Source organism: Pipistrellus kuhlii, unplaced genomic scaffold, assembly GCF_014108245.1.
Source record: "Pipistrellus kuhlii isolate mPipKuh1 unplaced genomic scaffold, mPipKuh1.p scaffold_m20_p_10, whole genome shotgun sequence".
Classification (NCBI taxonomy): Eukaryota; Metazoa; Chordata; class Mammalia; order Chiroptera; family Vespertilionidae; genus Pipistrellus; species Pipistrellus kuhlii.
Window position 1 is genome coordinate 54729764 of NW_023425405.1, and position 17588 is coordinate 54747351.

A 17588-nucleotide genomic window follows, 5' to 3' on the forward strand; every position below is an offset into this window, starting at 1 on the left:
GCCCACTCCAAGGAGGAAGGGCCTCTTCTGGCCAAAGGAGGCTTAACTCCCATCTTCCAGGCAGATCCTCCTCGTGTGAGAAAGCACCTTGACCCCACGGAGGGAATGCATTTATTTGCCCAAGGGAACACTGTCCAGGAGGCCCTCATGGGAAGTCTGTGGCCCCAGGCTCACAACAATCAGATGCCAAGAGGCCAGTTCAAACTAGGTCCAGCAAGAAAACAAGAGGAACTCAAGAAACCATCGTCACTGCTTGGGCTGTATCACTTCTTTTAGGAAGAGTTTCCATGTAGAAAAAGGTATTTCATCAGCATGTCATTTCCACCACTGATTTCGCATTCAATCATTTCTAACAAACTCTTTGGTCCTCTTTTTGGGAAGTTCCATGCCAAAACTACTTCCAGGCATGCTATCAATAGATGCAGGCATCCAGTGAGCACAGTACAGCCCACCTGCTGGTCCTCATGTATAAAAAAAAAATGTGTACAAATAGGTGAACAGATCCCTTACAGAATTTTGCCCTAAAACAACTACATTTTGTCTAGTGGCCTCACATGTTTTTACCAATACCTGTAATGAAGGTATAATTTATCAAAGAATCAAATATTTCATCTTTATTTACTAGGTTTCCGAGTTTAATTGTTCATCTCTGTCTCAGTCATAAATAGTACTGTAGATAAAAACGTAGTTACAAGAAAATAGAATGGCTATGATTAAGATATCTGAATACTTTTCATTATTGCTGTTGATGATTTCTACAGAGGGGAATGCATTTTGGGCAAATTATTATGAAATTCTTTCTGAATGTAAATTTAACTTACATGGAGCTAGCTAACGATCTCCTGCCCCCAACCTGCTCAGGTGGTTATGTCAGTGAAGGGGGCATAGGTATAAAAACCTGACCTCCACTCCTTCACTAGCCTTACGTCAAAAGGAAACCAAAGGACTGGTAGTGTCCTTAAGTGATTTTATAGATAGTGATGATTCAACAGCAGCTAAGTTATTCACCTGGAACGAAGCACTGCCCTCTCACTAATGAGGTTACAAACGTTCTTTATGTCTCCATGTTAGGGAAACTTAGCAAGCATTGGCTTGACAGAGACCCACAGGAGGCTGAATCTTGGGACTAATCAGACAGGCTGGAATCAGATGGACTGCAACAATCTGGAGACCTTGCCTCCAAGGAATGTAATTCATGCAGAAAAGTGTTGTCAGAGGAAGGCCAGGGAACCTCATGGGAAGAAAGCAAAATAAACAGTTCAACAAAGAAAACAAAGAAGGACCAATAGCCTTTTTGAAAACTGAGTACAGGGAGACTTCACGGGGCCTCAGACAAAGGCTTCATCAAGGACACCCTTGCAAAGCCAAAAGACCTGAAAGGATGTTTCTCTCAGTGCACTGGCGGGAGGGAGGCAGCCACCTGCTTTTCATTCCTCCCAATTCAACTTACACACACCTCCCTCCTCCCAACAGAGAAACAACAAACAATAACCGAAATTGTGCTAAAAAGTGCTCTGTCTGCCCAGGGGAAGAGGTGGGGAAATGTAGAGAAGTTAACCCGATTAAATAAGGGCTAATGTATCTGCTCAGTGTTCTTCAGATCAGTTGCAAGTACAAGAAACAAATGTTCAAGTCAGATGCACACAGCCTGCCACCACCTAAGACTTGTGGGATGCACAGTCACTTACACTCTGCAAATTTTCTCTCATAACTATCATGTGACATTCTCAACCAGGAGGGAATCCCCCCGTAGAGCTTAATGCAAGAGGTGGAACATCTCCTTTCAACCCTCACATCACAATGACTCGATTCCCAGTGGAATAAAGACTTGGACTCTTCTCTCAATCCAGTATCTACATTTATCCTGCAGTCCTGAAATCCAAAATCTGAGGTCACCATATTTTGAGCATTCAAACAAGATTACAATGCTTTATGCTGACCTTCTTTCTCCCTCTTACTTGAGTTAAGAAAAAAGATCATGCAAACTTTTACTAACCCATCCAAGGGCAGGCTGAGATTACCACAAGGAACATGGACAGAAGTGAGGGGTGTATGTGCATACATTTTAATGTTATATCTACATATATAAGTGACCGATAGTTCCTCCGCCAAACCATCTGATTGATCAACCAGCCAGTACATATGATGCACACTGCAAATTAAAAATAAACATTGACCTGAGCATGTATGATACATATAAAGCTCTCACTGGCGCCAATTTCAATCTGTCATTGTCGATTGTGAATTTGGTTGACATTTCTATTATAAAGAAAGGGCAAATAGCAATAGTAAAATATTTCTTCTAATTAATTTCTTTTCAATGTGCACAAATACATGCACCAGGCCACTAGTATTAATAATAAAGAAGACATCAAATACTTAATTTAAATTAAAAACCCCAACATGTTAGGTAATACAAACATTAATATAATTCAATATAATTCTAATATTAATCTGTTGTATCCCAGGCCACACAATATGAAAAACCTTTTAAAATCAGAGTCCCCTTTACAGGTCTGATTGCCTTTGCTAATGATTTACAATTTTGAATTTGTTTCTGTAAACTTTCACTGGTGTGGGTAGTGTAAGTTGAAAGCAATGCAGACAGGGAATATAGGAATTCAGTTCTGGAGTGGAGCCAGAGGTTGCTTTGAATAGAGGCAAGAAGCATTTTAATAAACTAGGAATGCTTTCTTGGGATTCTGTTTTAAAAATGTAAATCATACCCAAGCAACAGGGTGTGGTGATTTGTTTTGCAAATGAGGCAGATCTTTAAACTGCCAGGGCCTCTCTCTCCCCCACTCCTCCATATAAAAGATACACTGTTCACTTCAGATGAACTAGGCAATATTTGGATATTATGTGAATGTACTTATAAGAGTATTGGTGTTCTCTAGTTAGGGATTAACTCAACAATTTTCAACCTTTCTCATTTTATGATACATAAATTAATTACTAAAATTCTTCAGCACACCAAAGAATATATTCTATTTTTTTTGCCAATCTGACAAAAAAAAAAAATAGGTCTAATTTTGATACATTCACACTGGACTACTACTGTGTTATCTGTTGTCTTTTTAAAGAAAGATTGGGTAAAATTTTTAAAATTAATTTCAGGGAGAGGGAGACAGGGACAGAAACATCAATGTTGAGAGAGAATCATTCACTGGCTACCTCCACATGTCCCCTACTGGGGATCCAGCCTGCAACCTGGGCATGTGCCCTAACCAGGAATCAAACCAGACCTCTTGGCTCATGGGTCAATGCTCAACCACTGAGCTATACCAGCCAAGCTGTTTTTATGTGTTTTTGTTTTTTTTTTAATTTGAAAATCTAAGGGAAGTCAGTGTCTCTGACTAAATAGGGAGATATTGCATATTTCTTGTGGCATATGAGTTGAAAGTTATTAGCCTAACTCATTCCCAGGTGGTAGCATACATACTCTAAACCCAGTGATCTCTTAATGCTTTGAATTAAGATAACTGACCTTAGGCAGAGTTCTCATTACCAGGGGGTGTCTGGGGCCTGAGGAGAAAGGATTAGGCTCTCTAGGAAGAGTTTGCAGGCATGACTAGCACTGAAGGAGGGACTCTCACTGGCAAACCTTTAAAAGATCGCAACTGTACACATAACTCATTCTGGGATTCATTTAGATCTTTGGACAAAGTCTAAGCTTCCTATTGCATATAGTGGTCTCAACTGAGCACTTATTAATGGATCTATAATCTCTTTGTAGCTGTATGAGAAGGTCTTAAATATCTAAAACTTATAAACATGTGAGATGAGGCATGGCTCACAGTATTAGGTGATTGGCTTTTAGGGAAATATACAGCGTTAGGTTACAGACCTATATTTATTTTGCTCATTACTGGAAATGCTCTCATGCCTTAAGGCAGTTCCTGACCTCCACTTCTTACTTTTCTCTGTATTCTTTTCTCCCTATTTTGTGTGTGTGTGTATGTGGTGTAAAGAGAAAGAGGCAGAGGTACAGAATACAAATACCACATTATATATGACGTTTTTGAGCATCAGAGTTATAAGAAAATTGATGCAGTGCCACCCATTCCACTAGGAATTACAGGAGATAAACAGGACCCATAAGCCATTTAACTTGTTAAATTTTATCCAACTGCAATCTACTGATGCCCATTATTGTTCCGGTATTTCTTTTGCAAAGATCACAACAAAACTAACAATGGTCAAGATTTTCCCCCCAAATATCCTTTCCATTCACTTATCGAGAAATATTACGCAAAAACATCCCTGCCTTAGGACTGAAAGGATGGCTTTCAAAACCGACCTTCCTCCTGCTATTTCCTTTCATTGTACTTAGTTTCTGGATCCCCAGAGATGCAAAACTCTAGCTAATATGTTCCTTAGGATTCAAAAAGTAAGCAGGCAGTTTCCTAGAAACAAATCTGCTGGGATTCCATTTTTTTGATGTATGAATTTCACTGTGGGCAGGGGTGGGGATGCCACAACAAACAGGAATGAATGACAGGCAGGCCTGAGTCCCTGGCCTTTGTTCCCCTGGGGGAAGGTCTGCAATGAACTCGGCCTGCTGTGCGGCTATAGGAAACAGCATGTCTTTGTTTAGGTGGGAAAAGCGGGCTCTGTTACCTCAGTGCAGGAGAGCTGGCTGCATCAGATGAGCTGCCCGCAGCTTTGCTTGGGTGGCAGTCATCACATACACCAGCCTGAACGTATCTCCCCATTGGGGCAAATTCTGCTCAAGTTCAATTTTTCTCAAACACGTATTTTGAAAAACAAATAAAAACGATGGCAGCAAACTCTCGTTTTCTCTGAAGCCAGGCTCACCATGAGTGGAAGCATTGTGCTCAGCGAAAAAAGCCTGTTACAGGCCAGTACCCCCAGGACCCTGCAACAGGTTTGACAGCAGGCTCTATAGAGCCCGAGGCTTCCGGCTCAGTGCCCCTGAATGCCTCCAGTCCCTATCTGCTCCCTGCCCGAGCTGAGCCCTGCACAAAGGACCCGGAGATTTTAGCCAAGAAACGGGCACTCAGACTCTGGGTGCTTGCTGTAATTAGGACCTTCTTTATCTGCAACGGGTGACCACATTCATTATTTCAGTCATTAGAAATATTGCAAAACAGAAATAAGCATGTGTCCTTTGAGTCTGATTTATTGCACGTTTCTTATTGCAAAATAAAGTCTGTATAGCTGGGTCTGGACCAATGTGGCCAGCTCATTACAATGTCTGAAGTTTAGAAATTGTGAACTCACCCACATCTGCATGCATGCACGGCAACCCAGGGATATAAACCGTCTAAGATAGTTCTTAAAAAGTAAACAGGACTTACCCCTTTTTTCAGTTTATCAAAATAAGACATGCTCTTTTTTCGAGCTGATATAATAAGCAATGGAAATGCTGGGAAATAATAATAAGAGACCTTAAAAGTAGAAAGTACAGTAAAAATAAAAAGGCAATTGCTTGTAAGAAAGAAAAATAAAGCAGAGTAAAGGCAATGAAGAGCAAGTTGGAAAGGGGCTGCTACCTTAGATCAGGGGATGGCAAACATTTTAGGGGCTGGGGATCATATTCTCTGTGTCTTCAACTGCTCTGCCCTCGATTGCTAAGGCTGCCGTGGACAGCAGTGGACAAGTGGCAATCAAGGTGTTCCAATAAAACTTCACTAACAAAAACAGGCCATTGAGGGGGGAGGGATTGGGTGCAGAGGCCACAGTTTGGGTGCAGAGGCCCGTGTTCGTTAGATGGTTCTTCATAGAAGACCTCTCAGGTACACGAGACCTGTGTGTAGGGAAATGTATTCAGCGAGAGAGCAAGCCATGGGTATCTGAGGGAAGAAGGTTCCAGGCAGCTGCATGCTGTGATCTAGCCCAACATGGATTGCAATCTACTGAGTAAGCGGCTATAATCACTGACCTCAATTTACTCGTGTTTTAACGTGGTTGTCTCAAATGTGATTAAGTATTGCTCAATAGTCTACCAAGCCAACGCATCACAAGTTATCAAACCACTCCTTGTAATAACTGGTCATGTATTGTAAATTGTCCAGTTATTTGCTGTCACAAATTCTACAGCAGCAAACATGGTTGTATGTTGGATTGCTTGGCTACAGAAAGGCTCATTCATTCTAAAGGCTTTTTACAGCTCTTCTCCACACTACCATACGCATGCACACCTTAAACATTTGCAAAAGATAATGAGGGCTACCAACACAGAAAACTTCCTGTAGTGTGCTGTTAGGATCCTCTGTGCTCACCCAGGAAGTAGGAACCGGAGCAGCAAGGTCAGCAATGCTCATTTTTCAGGAGCAAGGAGTATAGCACCTGATGTCTGGGTTAAAATAATGCGTGATCTACTTACTCCCAAGCTATGGAACTTCTTTGTATCAAGATCTCCATGTCTTTAAAACAAGGTTAGTAATAACCACTCCATCACAGGGTTGCTGAAACTGCTAAATAATTATGTGAAGTCTCTAAAACTGTGCCTAGACCATGGTTAAGTACTCAAAAACATCACATTACAGTTATGGCCAGTATTCTTTTTTCGGGTGACTCATCTGTTCATTTTTATCTCCCCTTATCTTTGAAATGTTGTTATTCTTCTTAAGTTGTCCATTCGTGATTGCTATTTTCATCTATTTTATTTCCACGTGAAGAGCATAGAGAGAAGCAATAGATGTACATTAAATAGTACCCTACTTTACACCCAATAACTGATTTCATATTTGCCAGTGGATTGTATCTGACCTTTAATATTATTTTAAGTAGTAATCAAGCTTTTGACTTTTAGTATTAAGTCTGCCAGCTTTGTTGGCATGAAAGGACACATTCTAACAAAAGGAAGGAACAGATAAGATGATGACGGTCCTCCTGCAGTAGCTTAAGAAACAACAGCCCATTATCATCCGTGAAAATAATATTTATTTAGGAACTACTGTGTTTGAGACATGGACTTGGCCTAGTAGATGCGAAGAAATAGTCTTGTCATTGCCCTCAAGAGACATAATTATAATCTAGTATAATCTAGTTCATTCTTTTTTTTTTTTTTTTTTTTAGGAAAGGGGAGGGGGAGATGGGTTTACACTGTGTTAGGTTACAGTATTCGATGTAATGTGATATATCATTACACTATACCAGCCTTAATAATGTTTATGGCAGAGCACAAACACTGGAGGGGGGGAAAGAAATTCCCTTCGTTCATTTTAGGTTGCACTATCAAAATATGTCAAACTAGTTATGCCCCAAACACACATAGAAGGCTTTGCTCACCTCTGCATGTTCCTGGAGGCTTTCCTGGGAATGGAAAGAACAAAATCCCTATTATGCATTATGGGAGCATCACAAAGTTTTAAGGAAGGGCCTAGAGTGAAGGCTATTTCTTCATATATATTATATGAGCAGCCAAAATCACAGTACCTAGTACATGCAAGATGCTGAATTCAGGGAGGGAGGGGGAAAAAGAAAGGGTGAGAACTGAGTTGTATCATGGGCTATCTACTTACCCTTTCTCTCTCTAAGCTTTTACCATAATGATACATCTTTTCTTAGAGCTTTTTCTCTCTGGGAAAAAAAAAAAATGTATTTATTCATGCTCCAAAATTGCCACTCATCTCCCTGCTCTCATTTCTGAAAGGCAGCCATAATCACGGGGAGAAGCCTTTCCAGTTGCAAGGTGCTCTATTTCACTGCTAATATTAATGACCTACCGTGTACTGAGCCCTCTCCACAGGTGCCGGGAAGTGAACTGCTTTTAGTAGGGAGAGCAGCTCTTACTTAGGTGGAATAATTTCAGCGAGTCAGGCAGCCTTGGAAAGAGCCGCGTTGACTCAACTAAGAGAAAAAGAAGCTTCCAAGTAGAACAGAATAGGAGTGCGCCTTCCCCCGAGAGAGAAACGACGAGGCTGGTTTTCTACAATGAATTAGCAGAGTGGATGGTGACCTTCGACAGCGGCCTGTGGGTGCTGGCATTGGATGCAGCTTGGGGTGCAGTGCTCTTCACACCCACAGCCTGGGACAAGGGCGGCCCTCAGCTCAACTGGTGAGGTCTGTGGGGCTTGAGTGTCTGTAATGGATCAATAACTAAGGAATCTGCTGTGGAAAATGAATGGCAGAGCTCAGATGAAGAAAATGGACAGTCTGAAATTCAATTCATTATTGGCCCATAAATAAGAAAAGTTTAGATCAAAAAGGTTGTAGATAAAATATTTCCCCCTCCCAAAAGAAAAAATCCCAAATGAATGTTGAATTCAAAACTTTATTTCGGTGTTTCTACAAATGCATTAAAAGAAGCATGCTTACATGAGTGCTAACACTACGTTTTAAAAAATACACACTCAAAATGCAAAAGAAAGAACACTTTCTTTATTAGTGTGAAAGCAATCATTTGAAAATAAATCTGTCTTTTGGGGGAGGGGATATAATATTCCAACTGCCTAGATTTCCAAATAATTTTTTAAAACAAATAGTAATGTTTAGTCTGCAGCATCATCCATTCCCATAGCATACAATCCCACCTCCTGGAACCATGCAAGGAAAAGCCCTGGTGTAAACAAACCAAAGTATGGTACACAAAGAGGTAAATAGTCACATAAAGTGACTGCCTTGACTCTGTGAATTTGATTCGTTTTCTGTCTATGCTCCAAATAATCTCAGTAACATAATAAAATGTATTCACTAAGATTTTTTCTAAAACACTGGTATTTTTTTCTATGTGGCTTAATAAAGCATCAAATCTGTGGTCATAGCAAGTAATTTGAGAGAGCATAAGTCCTGGTGAATTCAGTGGAGAATTTTCAAAAAACAAAAAAAAAGAAAAGAGGAAGTTCTTCATATCCAGTGTATCCTAATTTTCAAACCACTGGAATTAAATAAACATAATGCAGGATTTGTACATTTTATGTGACAATCTTTATGTGACAACTCAGGGAAAGGTAATACTCCATGTCCTACTTATAAACTCTTAGTCTAAATTCATGATTTTAGTCGAGAAAGGAAATACCAATAAATTCTAATATTATTGTCAGTACTGTATTTGGGGAAAAAAAAAAAAAGATTCTATACGCTTATCTACACTGCCTCACCATAAATGGTGAAATAGCATGGAGAGCAAGTAGAGTAATCTAAAGACATTCCATCTAACACACTTTAATATAAACTGACACATTTCCGCACATATTTATAAGGCTTGATGGCCATTATTAGGCTGTAACTGCAGTTGTTCTAACACCTAATAAGCCATGGTTGAAAAAACAAAGGCAGGTTAATTTGTGATTTCCTCGACTCATTCAGAGGCAAATTAAGTGTCAAACAGCTAATACAGAACATATTTCACTTTATGAGATTTTAATTTAATTCTGCACAGTATCGCTGATGCCTTAATATAGGGCGGTTTATCTAAAAATAAGAGCGATTTATAAGCCTCTTTCAATAGAACCTTTAATGATAATATATGACAGCATAATTATTGCAGGCCCTGCCATCCCTCCTAACAGAGGTCTGCGAGCATTTCCATCAGCAAAACAAACCCTGTCTTCAAGACTTCTAATTGACATTTTAAAGTTGGCACCAGAAGAACAATTCTGAGTATAAAATCATGGGAATATCAACAAATTTTGTCTTCTTATAATTACAAATATTTATCCTAACAGCTTATAGTAAGCTCACTCGGTCTCGTTTTCTATAATACTAGAGGCCCGGTGCACAACATTCATGCACTTGAGGTGGGGGAGAGTCCCTCAGCCCAGCCTGCGCCCTTTTGCAGTTCGGGAGCCCTAGGGGGATGTCCGACTGACAGTGTAGGCCCGTTCCCTATGGGTGGCACTCCCCCTGAGGGAGTGCACTGACCACCAGGGGGCAGGCGCTCAATGCAGGAGATGACCCCTGGTGGTCAGTGTGCATCATAGCAACCGGTTGTTCTGCTGTTTGGTCAACTTGCATATTACCCTTTTATTATATAGGATAGTTCTATAGCACGCATTTTGAACTTCAAGAATCGGATTCATGATCTGTGACTGCTCGTCCACTGTTTCTCTGAATGGACAGTGTGGGTGTCTCCTGAGCACCTTTTACGAAGTACCTGGCGGAAACCACAAAACTAACAGGGACAGTGACCACTCCACAATAACGGACCAGGCAGGAGGCTCCGTGCTACAGGAAAGGCTCACACGAGGTGCTGTGAGGAACAGTCAGCAAAGGGTGGGGAGTGTAAGCAGGCCCTTGCCATGCAGAGCCAGAAGGCCACTGAGGGCCCTGCCGAGACAATGTCATATCATAGAGGCCCAGAGGTGTGGTTGGCACTAGTGATCCAGAGCCTACTTCATAAATTCAGTGTCTCCACCCAGGACCCTGCCAGGAGGCCAGAGGCCCAGGCTCCCCCCACGTGCTTCACTCCCAGGGCTGACATTTCCTCTCAGAACCTTCCAACTTCTCCTTTGAGGCTCAGTATTATGTAGCAGCCTTACGTTATGAACCTTTGGAAGGACAATTTAGTAAACGGCTGCTAAAGTATCCTAAAGCTTGGCTGGAAAAGAAGGAAGTACTAACATCTGTAAAAAATCCCAGTTCACCAGTCATATCTGAAATGCAATCCCTTCCCCCAGAATTTTCCAAACTCCACCTAAGTTAACCTTGTGGTGTTTTTATCACTTAGCGAGCTAACACTTTTGGCACAGCAATCGGGGCCCAGGGCACAGAATGTGGGCTGTATGAGGCTTGCTATTGTTATATTCTGCCAAAGCACCAATACCTGGGACTTCATTGATAAATTCATATTTGGATTTAATTCTAAGGCAAGCTATCATGAACCCAGAGGAACCAGTTCATGCAATCACATAGGCTCGTATTTTTTGAAATTCTTCTATAGCATGGTTTTTGAAAGAGTGAAAAAAACTCCGAAACCCCACAGAAAATCTGATTTAAATTACTATATCACTGCAGAGGCTGTGGAGTCTGGGAGAATCAGCCATGCAAAACCTCTGTGTAACGGGTGAATTACACTGCAGGTTTAAGCCTGAATTTGGAATTTCCTTCCCTTTGTAAGGGCATTTTAAATTGGCTTCTTGGTTTTATTTGCGTGTATTTCTAGCAAGCTTCAGAACCCTGGAAATGCTTATGTCCCAGTGAAAAGTGAGAAAAAAAGTCACTAGTTTCTGTGTTTTCTCTCTATAAATACTCACTTCTCCTATAATGCTTATAGAAGTCTGCAACACAGATTTATTACTTACCTCCAGGCAAATCTGCTCTGAAATTACAATTTAGCAACGGAGGACGGATCCAAAAAGCAGTTGGTAAAATATTATATGTGTACTTGGGCACATAGTTAGGGTTGTTAATATCAGTTAATTCTGTTCACAGAGGAGGACTTGTTTTAAAACAACCTCATTTTTCTTTGGCATATATGTAATTACACAGCTGTAACTAATAGCCAGGGAGATGCCATCTACCATCCAAATAACCAGCATTATTCTTCAAAGTATTATTTGTGCTTTTCTAACTTTACTGTCTCGAATGAAGGGTGATTACATATAACTAAATGCGTGTGTATGTCTGCGTGTATGTGTCCATTTCTAAAGGGTTCAAGTTTTCTGGACAGTACCAAAAAACACATACATATACAAACACATACAACACACACACACATACGCACATACAGTTTAGTTTGTAAGTCTACTATTTCTTTTCCCCCAAATTGAGTAAGATAATATTTGTTTCCACAAGACTTTCTTCTTCTTTCTTTTCTAATGTATGTTATCACCACCACTCCTTCCTTTTATCTTTGTGCAAACCATGTGCTCAATCACATTTGCCATTTTGTTTGGGTGACATTCCCATCAATCAAGTGACTATGGGTGTACACACCACAGGGGCTATGAAATTTACCATAGAAATTTCATTATGATTCATGCGATCCCTGGGACAAGACTTTCACAATAACAGAAAGTTCAGCGTGAAGAACTTCAAAGGCATTCTCAACCAAATGCATATTCTGTGTGGTATCCTCCTCCATTAGTCCTCTGTGTTTTAATTTAGTATTTACAGGCCACAGAACACACTTCACCAAACAAGATAGGAATTACTTGCCCGCTACCTAGCATGCAGTACGACGGGCATTTTTCAGGAAGCACTGGGATCTGTTTCAGTGGGTCCAGGAACAGATAGGCTTGCTACATTTCAAAAGTAAACCCTAAACGTCTGTCACAGTGGTCAGCAAACTCATTAGTCAACAGAGCCAAATATCAACAGTACAACGATTGAAATTTCTTTCGAGAGCCAATTTTTTTTAATTTAAACTTCTTCTAACGCCACTTCTTCGCCCAGACCATGGTATTTTGTGGAAGAGCCACACTCAAGGGGCCGAAGAGCCCCATGTGGCTCGAGAGCAGCAGTTTGCCGACCACTGGTCTATCACGTCTTTAATGCCCAATAGCCATGCTGAAAACGAAAGGTCCAGAGACAGTAGAAGCTGGTATTTTGTTCTGTTTCATTACTGGGTACGATATTAATACTTACACATGCAGTGGAGGAATCGGAGACGGATCATAATGGTAACGCCCCTCATGATGTCTGGCATCAATTGGCACAGGAGGGTGGAATGCAGGAAACAGGTGAGGAGGGTCTGAAAAAGAAAGTCCGACCTATATGAAAAGAATACTTTGGAATGCAATTCCAACCCGTGAAGCAACACTGCTGTGCTGTCTTCATAGCGTATGTTGAGCCTCCTTTGAGACTTTGTGTGGGAACTCTTTAAAGTGCATTATGAGGCTCCGTAATGCAGAAGTGCGACCGCGCCACAACCACCTGCAGCTGAGAAAGCAGAGCCTATGAATGAACAAAGCCCACGGAGGAAAGCAGGAAGGAAAGGCAGCCGGGCCTGCCCTGGAGGAAGGCTGGCCAGCATGGAAAGACTGGGCCACAGAATCAAAGGAAACAGATTGTGAGGCACTTATTTATTTTAAATTACTTTGTCAAGTGAATTTTAGGCCAAAATCAAATATAAATATTAGTTTCATTTATCCTATACCCATGATGTTTTTTAAGGGAAGGAGTCTATTCTAAAGTCCCTGCTGGAATCCATGGCATGTACACAACATCCCACATACATATATCACACACAACACACCCCCACACAAAACGCACATACCACACAGACACCATGCACGCATACCACACAGATGTTTCATATAGACATACAACACACCACATACAAAACACATACCCCACACACACCCCACATTCCACACCACACACAATACATGCCCCCCATCCATCCCACATCCACACACACCACAGATACACCACATACACAACACATACCCACCCTCTCCCACACACACACAATCATCACATACCATGCACATACTACACACGAGAAACACACATTTTTGTAATTTAAATGCATGCTCCCTTCGTTGGCCTGGTTATGCCTCCACCGTCCTGACACCAGGGCAGCCAATCCATAGGCTGGTGGCAGAAATGCTGTAGGAGAGGAGCTGACCCCTCAGACTTACAAGGGGTGGTTTGGGGCAAAATGGGGGCTTCCTACCTTTCAGCCCTCACTTTCACCTTGGCTCAATCCAGACCAGCCTCCCATCTTGTTCTGCTCAGGCTTGGGGTTCACAATTTCCTGGGTTCCTGTGTGCACCCTGAACACTAGGTCCTCTACTCCCGCTGACTTGTAGTAATCTATGCTAATGTCTGTCAAATCCGGAAGTTCTTTTCCCCCCTAAATAGTGATTCACTGCAAACACTGGAGTTTTGCTTCATTCTATCATTAGCATTATGGGGGTATTTTGTCACCGCCACTCCGAGTTTTTACCATGTTTCAAGAAGCAAAATGAAGAACTTCAAAGCCTGGAGATGTGCCTCCTAGGCTTTATATAAGCCTGATGTTACCGCAAACAAGCCCGCCTTGTTCTTTAATAGCGCCTGCCACGCAGTGGGGCCTGCACACAGCCAGCACGCTGCCTGTGAACTGGCACCGCTCCCGGGGATTGGTGTGTACATCACTGTGCCTCCTAAGGGCTTGGAGCCACTCCTACAAGTCTGAAGATCTGCCTGGACCTGAGGGCAGCAGGTGGTGCAGGCAGTTCCAGATGATGGCTGCAAGAAGCAACACAGAACCTGAGGGCGGAGTGTGTGTGCTGGGTGACGGTGCTGTGCCAGGCACAGAAAAGGGAGCTCCCTCTCTCCTCTCCCCCAACCCCGGGGAGCTCCTGAGTGCCTGTGGAGGGCTGGTGTGAGTGCCTGTGTGGTAAATTCGGGTGGTTCTCATTTTCCTCCCCATACATTTCTCTTTTCTGAATCTTCTACAAGCATCTTTTAGAATAGAAACCTAACCAGCTTTTAAAAACTATATATTTTCTATTTTGTTTATTTATTTTGTTCTTTAGATTCCGCATGTAAGTGAAATCAAGTGGGATCTGACTTTCTCTGCCTGGCTTATTTCTTTTTTTTCTTCTGACATTAAAATCCCTTCTTATGAAATCAACAAATAAAATAGAAACAGACTCATAAATGCAGAGAACAGACTGGAGGTTACCAGAGGGGGGAGAGTTTGGGGTCTGGGTGGAAAAGGTGAAGGGATTAAGAACTACACATTGGTAGTTACAAAATGCTCATAAGGATGTCAAGTACAGCACAGAGAAGGAATATAGTCAATGATGTTGTAATAACTGTGCATGGTGCCAGGTGGGTACTTGAAGTATTGGGGAGATCCCTTTGTAAAGGATATGATTATCTAATAGAGAGGCTAGGCCCCTGAATCTAACACAAAATAATACTAACTAGAAACTGTCACTGAAAGATAAAGTTTACAAAAATAAGTAAATACAATTATGTCTTATTTCCCTTGTTTTGGACAATGAAAAACTATTAACATAGCATAGATAGAATTCAAAGTTGTGATTCCACCAGATTTAGAACCTAGGAAACTTCCATGGCTGGGAAGAGACCATTGTACTGAGAATGTCAATTACTCGCCATATTTTGGGCTTCTTGTCAGATAAAGGGGTGAGGCAGTTCAGGGCGGTTCAGGGGAAGGAAAGGAACCATCTTGGCATGGTCCTAGCATTGCTGCTGAGATATTAGGATGTGCAACCCTGCTGGGATTCAACGGTGAGGGCTAAGCTACACGTTACACATTTTATAGAGTGCATACGAAAAAAAGCAATCCTGCCGAGACCGGTTTGGCTCAATGGATAGAGCGTCAGCTTGGGGACTGAAGGGTCCCGGGTTCGATTCCGGTCAAGGGCATGTACCTTGGTTGCGGGCATATCCCCAGTAGGGGGTGTGTAAGAGGCAGCTGATCGATGACTCTCATCGATGTTTCTAACTCTATCTCTCTCCCTTCCTCTCTGTACAAAATGAATAAAATATATTAAAAAAAAAAGAAAAAAAGAAAAAAAGAAAAAAGCAATCCTATTTTACATGCACCCCTGAGGACTTACTATTAACAGGTGTCCGAGTTGGGTGTTTTGTCAGGGAAATCTGGGTAGTTTGCCGGCCAAGTTTAAAAGTTTATCCACCACGGTTGTCACAGGCCGCGCTCCACATAACTCAGAGCAGAATGTCCGACTTTATTTAACCATTTTCAATAAAAACCATTCATCCTTCTGAAAACAGTGTAAGATGAAGTGGAGCAATCTTTCCCACTAGCTGGAAAGTCTGACACATCCCACTCAGTGAATGTTTCCCGATTTTAAGTTTGGAAACAGGCCCAAGTGAATCCGATTCCAGTCTGGGGTCAGGTGGGTGGCCAGAAGACGGCTCTTCTTCCTCTTCCTTTCCTCTCAGCAGCCACAGAGGAGGACACGCTTGCCTCCAGCAGACTTCCAACTTAACACATGCCATCTGCTCTTGGAAATCAGGGAATCTGCCTGCTAGACCTGTGTGTAAAGTAAGCATTCGTAAGGTCTAACCCACCTTAGAGAGGCTTCTCTGTACCATTTTATATGGCCGTTTTGAGGTAAATTGTGACAACTATGTCAAGGGTTGGAAGGTATTTTTACTTCCTTGTTTCTTCACTCTTGGCTGTGTTCTGCCTGATTAAATTCTCTCCACCGAATAAGTGGGTATTAGCTGTACCTGGCTTTCTCTAGGTGCATTATGACAAAGCACAAATCCACATTTTTCTCTTGTTTTTAAAATACATCTTTATTTACTTCAGAGAGGAAGAGAGAGGGAGAGAGAGACAGAAACATCTATGGTGAGAGAGAATCATTGATCGGCTACCTCCTACACACTCCCTACTGGGGATCGAGCCTGCAACCCGGACATGTGCCTTGACCAGAATGGAACCCGGAACCTTTCAGTCTGCAGGCTGTCGCTCTATCCACGGAATCAAACCAGCTAGGGCCACATTTTTCAAACACACAGGGATCAAATGTGTGAATTAGTTCCACATTCAAGATATGCCTCATCGATGCAGGAACTTACAGTCATTACCTATTATATGAGTATTTATAATAAAGTTACAGGAATTATGTGCATAGGAATGAAAACAAACCTGTTATTCCTATAAAATCAAGAGAGTATACCCCAAGGAAATCTTACAATTCTATCATGGATATTTAAAAGGCATTTCCATCTTTTAATTTTGGGAAATTATTCTAATGGGATTTTATTTCAACATCTCTGTCCTACCCTCTTTCCTTTTTTCAGGATGAAAGAGAAAATGACCAAGCACTGTAAAAACACCTGAGAGGAAAATATAAAACAATTACTGCACTCATTTCTCACTATGGAGTGTGTTTTGTGAGTATAAAAGTTAATTCTGACTGAAAGTCTGTGAGGCATTGTACAGCGCTGTTTGCACGGTCTTTACTTCTGTCCCAAGGAAATTTATGAATTCTGCATTCTGGAATTATATTAAGTAAACAACAAAAAGTTATGGTTACGATCTGACTTGGTCCAAGGCCTCTGGTGTTAGGTTTAAGAATTTTACTGTTTCTAAGTATTTCCCTATTGATCTAGTTTAAAAATGACTTCTCCCAGACTGATAAAATTGACTCCAACAATTTACTTTATGTCATTTATCGGTGGAAATGACACCTCTTAAGCCACTTTCTGCAAAAATGCAATGGAACACTTCATCCAAACGAAGACCTGCTTGGCCATAACGTCACAGGATAAACAAAGAGTAAAACACAGAATGGGAACGTCCTTTCGTATCACATAACAAGAAGCTGAAGGAAAAGAAGAGGAGAGACAGAAAAAAGCCTGATCCTCACACCCCGAATGCTTCCCTTGCATTCTGGCTTGTCGTTTCTATCTGGAAGATCAGCCGCATACTCCATCACGGGCCCCAGAAACTGTCCAAAAAGACCCATATGACAAGAGCAGGCCCACGTCGCCAGCAGCCACCATAATTATCCACCTCATGGTTTATTATTTACACATGAGCAGCGCAGCTGTGGCGCATCATAACTCAAGTGCATGTGTAATAAGTCACGGCACCGCAGCCATCTCCTGTTCTGGCCCTTGACAAAACACCACATGATGACTTTTCCAAACTCCAGTTAAAACTGCTGAAGCAGAAGGAAGTGCCACTAAACCTAGCTACCTCCTATTTATCATACAATTTCCTGACTGATGGTTCCACAAAC

At 41.6% G+C, this 17588-nt stretch overlaps 1 protein-coding gene across 4 annotated transcripts in view; it reads right to left on the bottom strand.

Annotated features, from left to right (window-relative positions):
- GLI3 (GLI family zinc finger 3) overlaps positions 1–17588 on the bottom strand; it is a 254815-nt gene that overhangs the window by 92637 nt on the left and 144590 nt on the right. For 3 of the 4 annotated variants that reach the window (XM_036429808.2, XM_045578610.1, XM_045578609.1), the window contains 2 exons: positions 12496–12601; positions 7258–7281 (listed from right to left, as the gene is read on the bottom strand). In XM_036429808.2, coding sequence (XP_036285701.1) covers positions 7258–7281; positions 12496–12601 — 130 coding nt within the window. The remainder of the gene's footprint in view (positions 1–7257; positions 7282–12495; positions 12602–17588) is intronic. The other variant, XM_036429807.2, reaches the window with a different exon arrangement.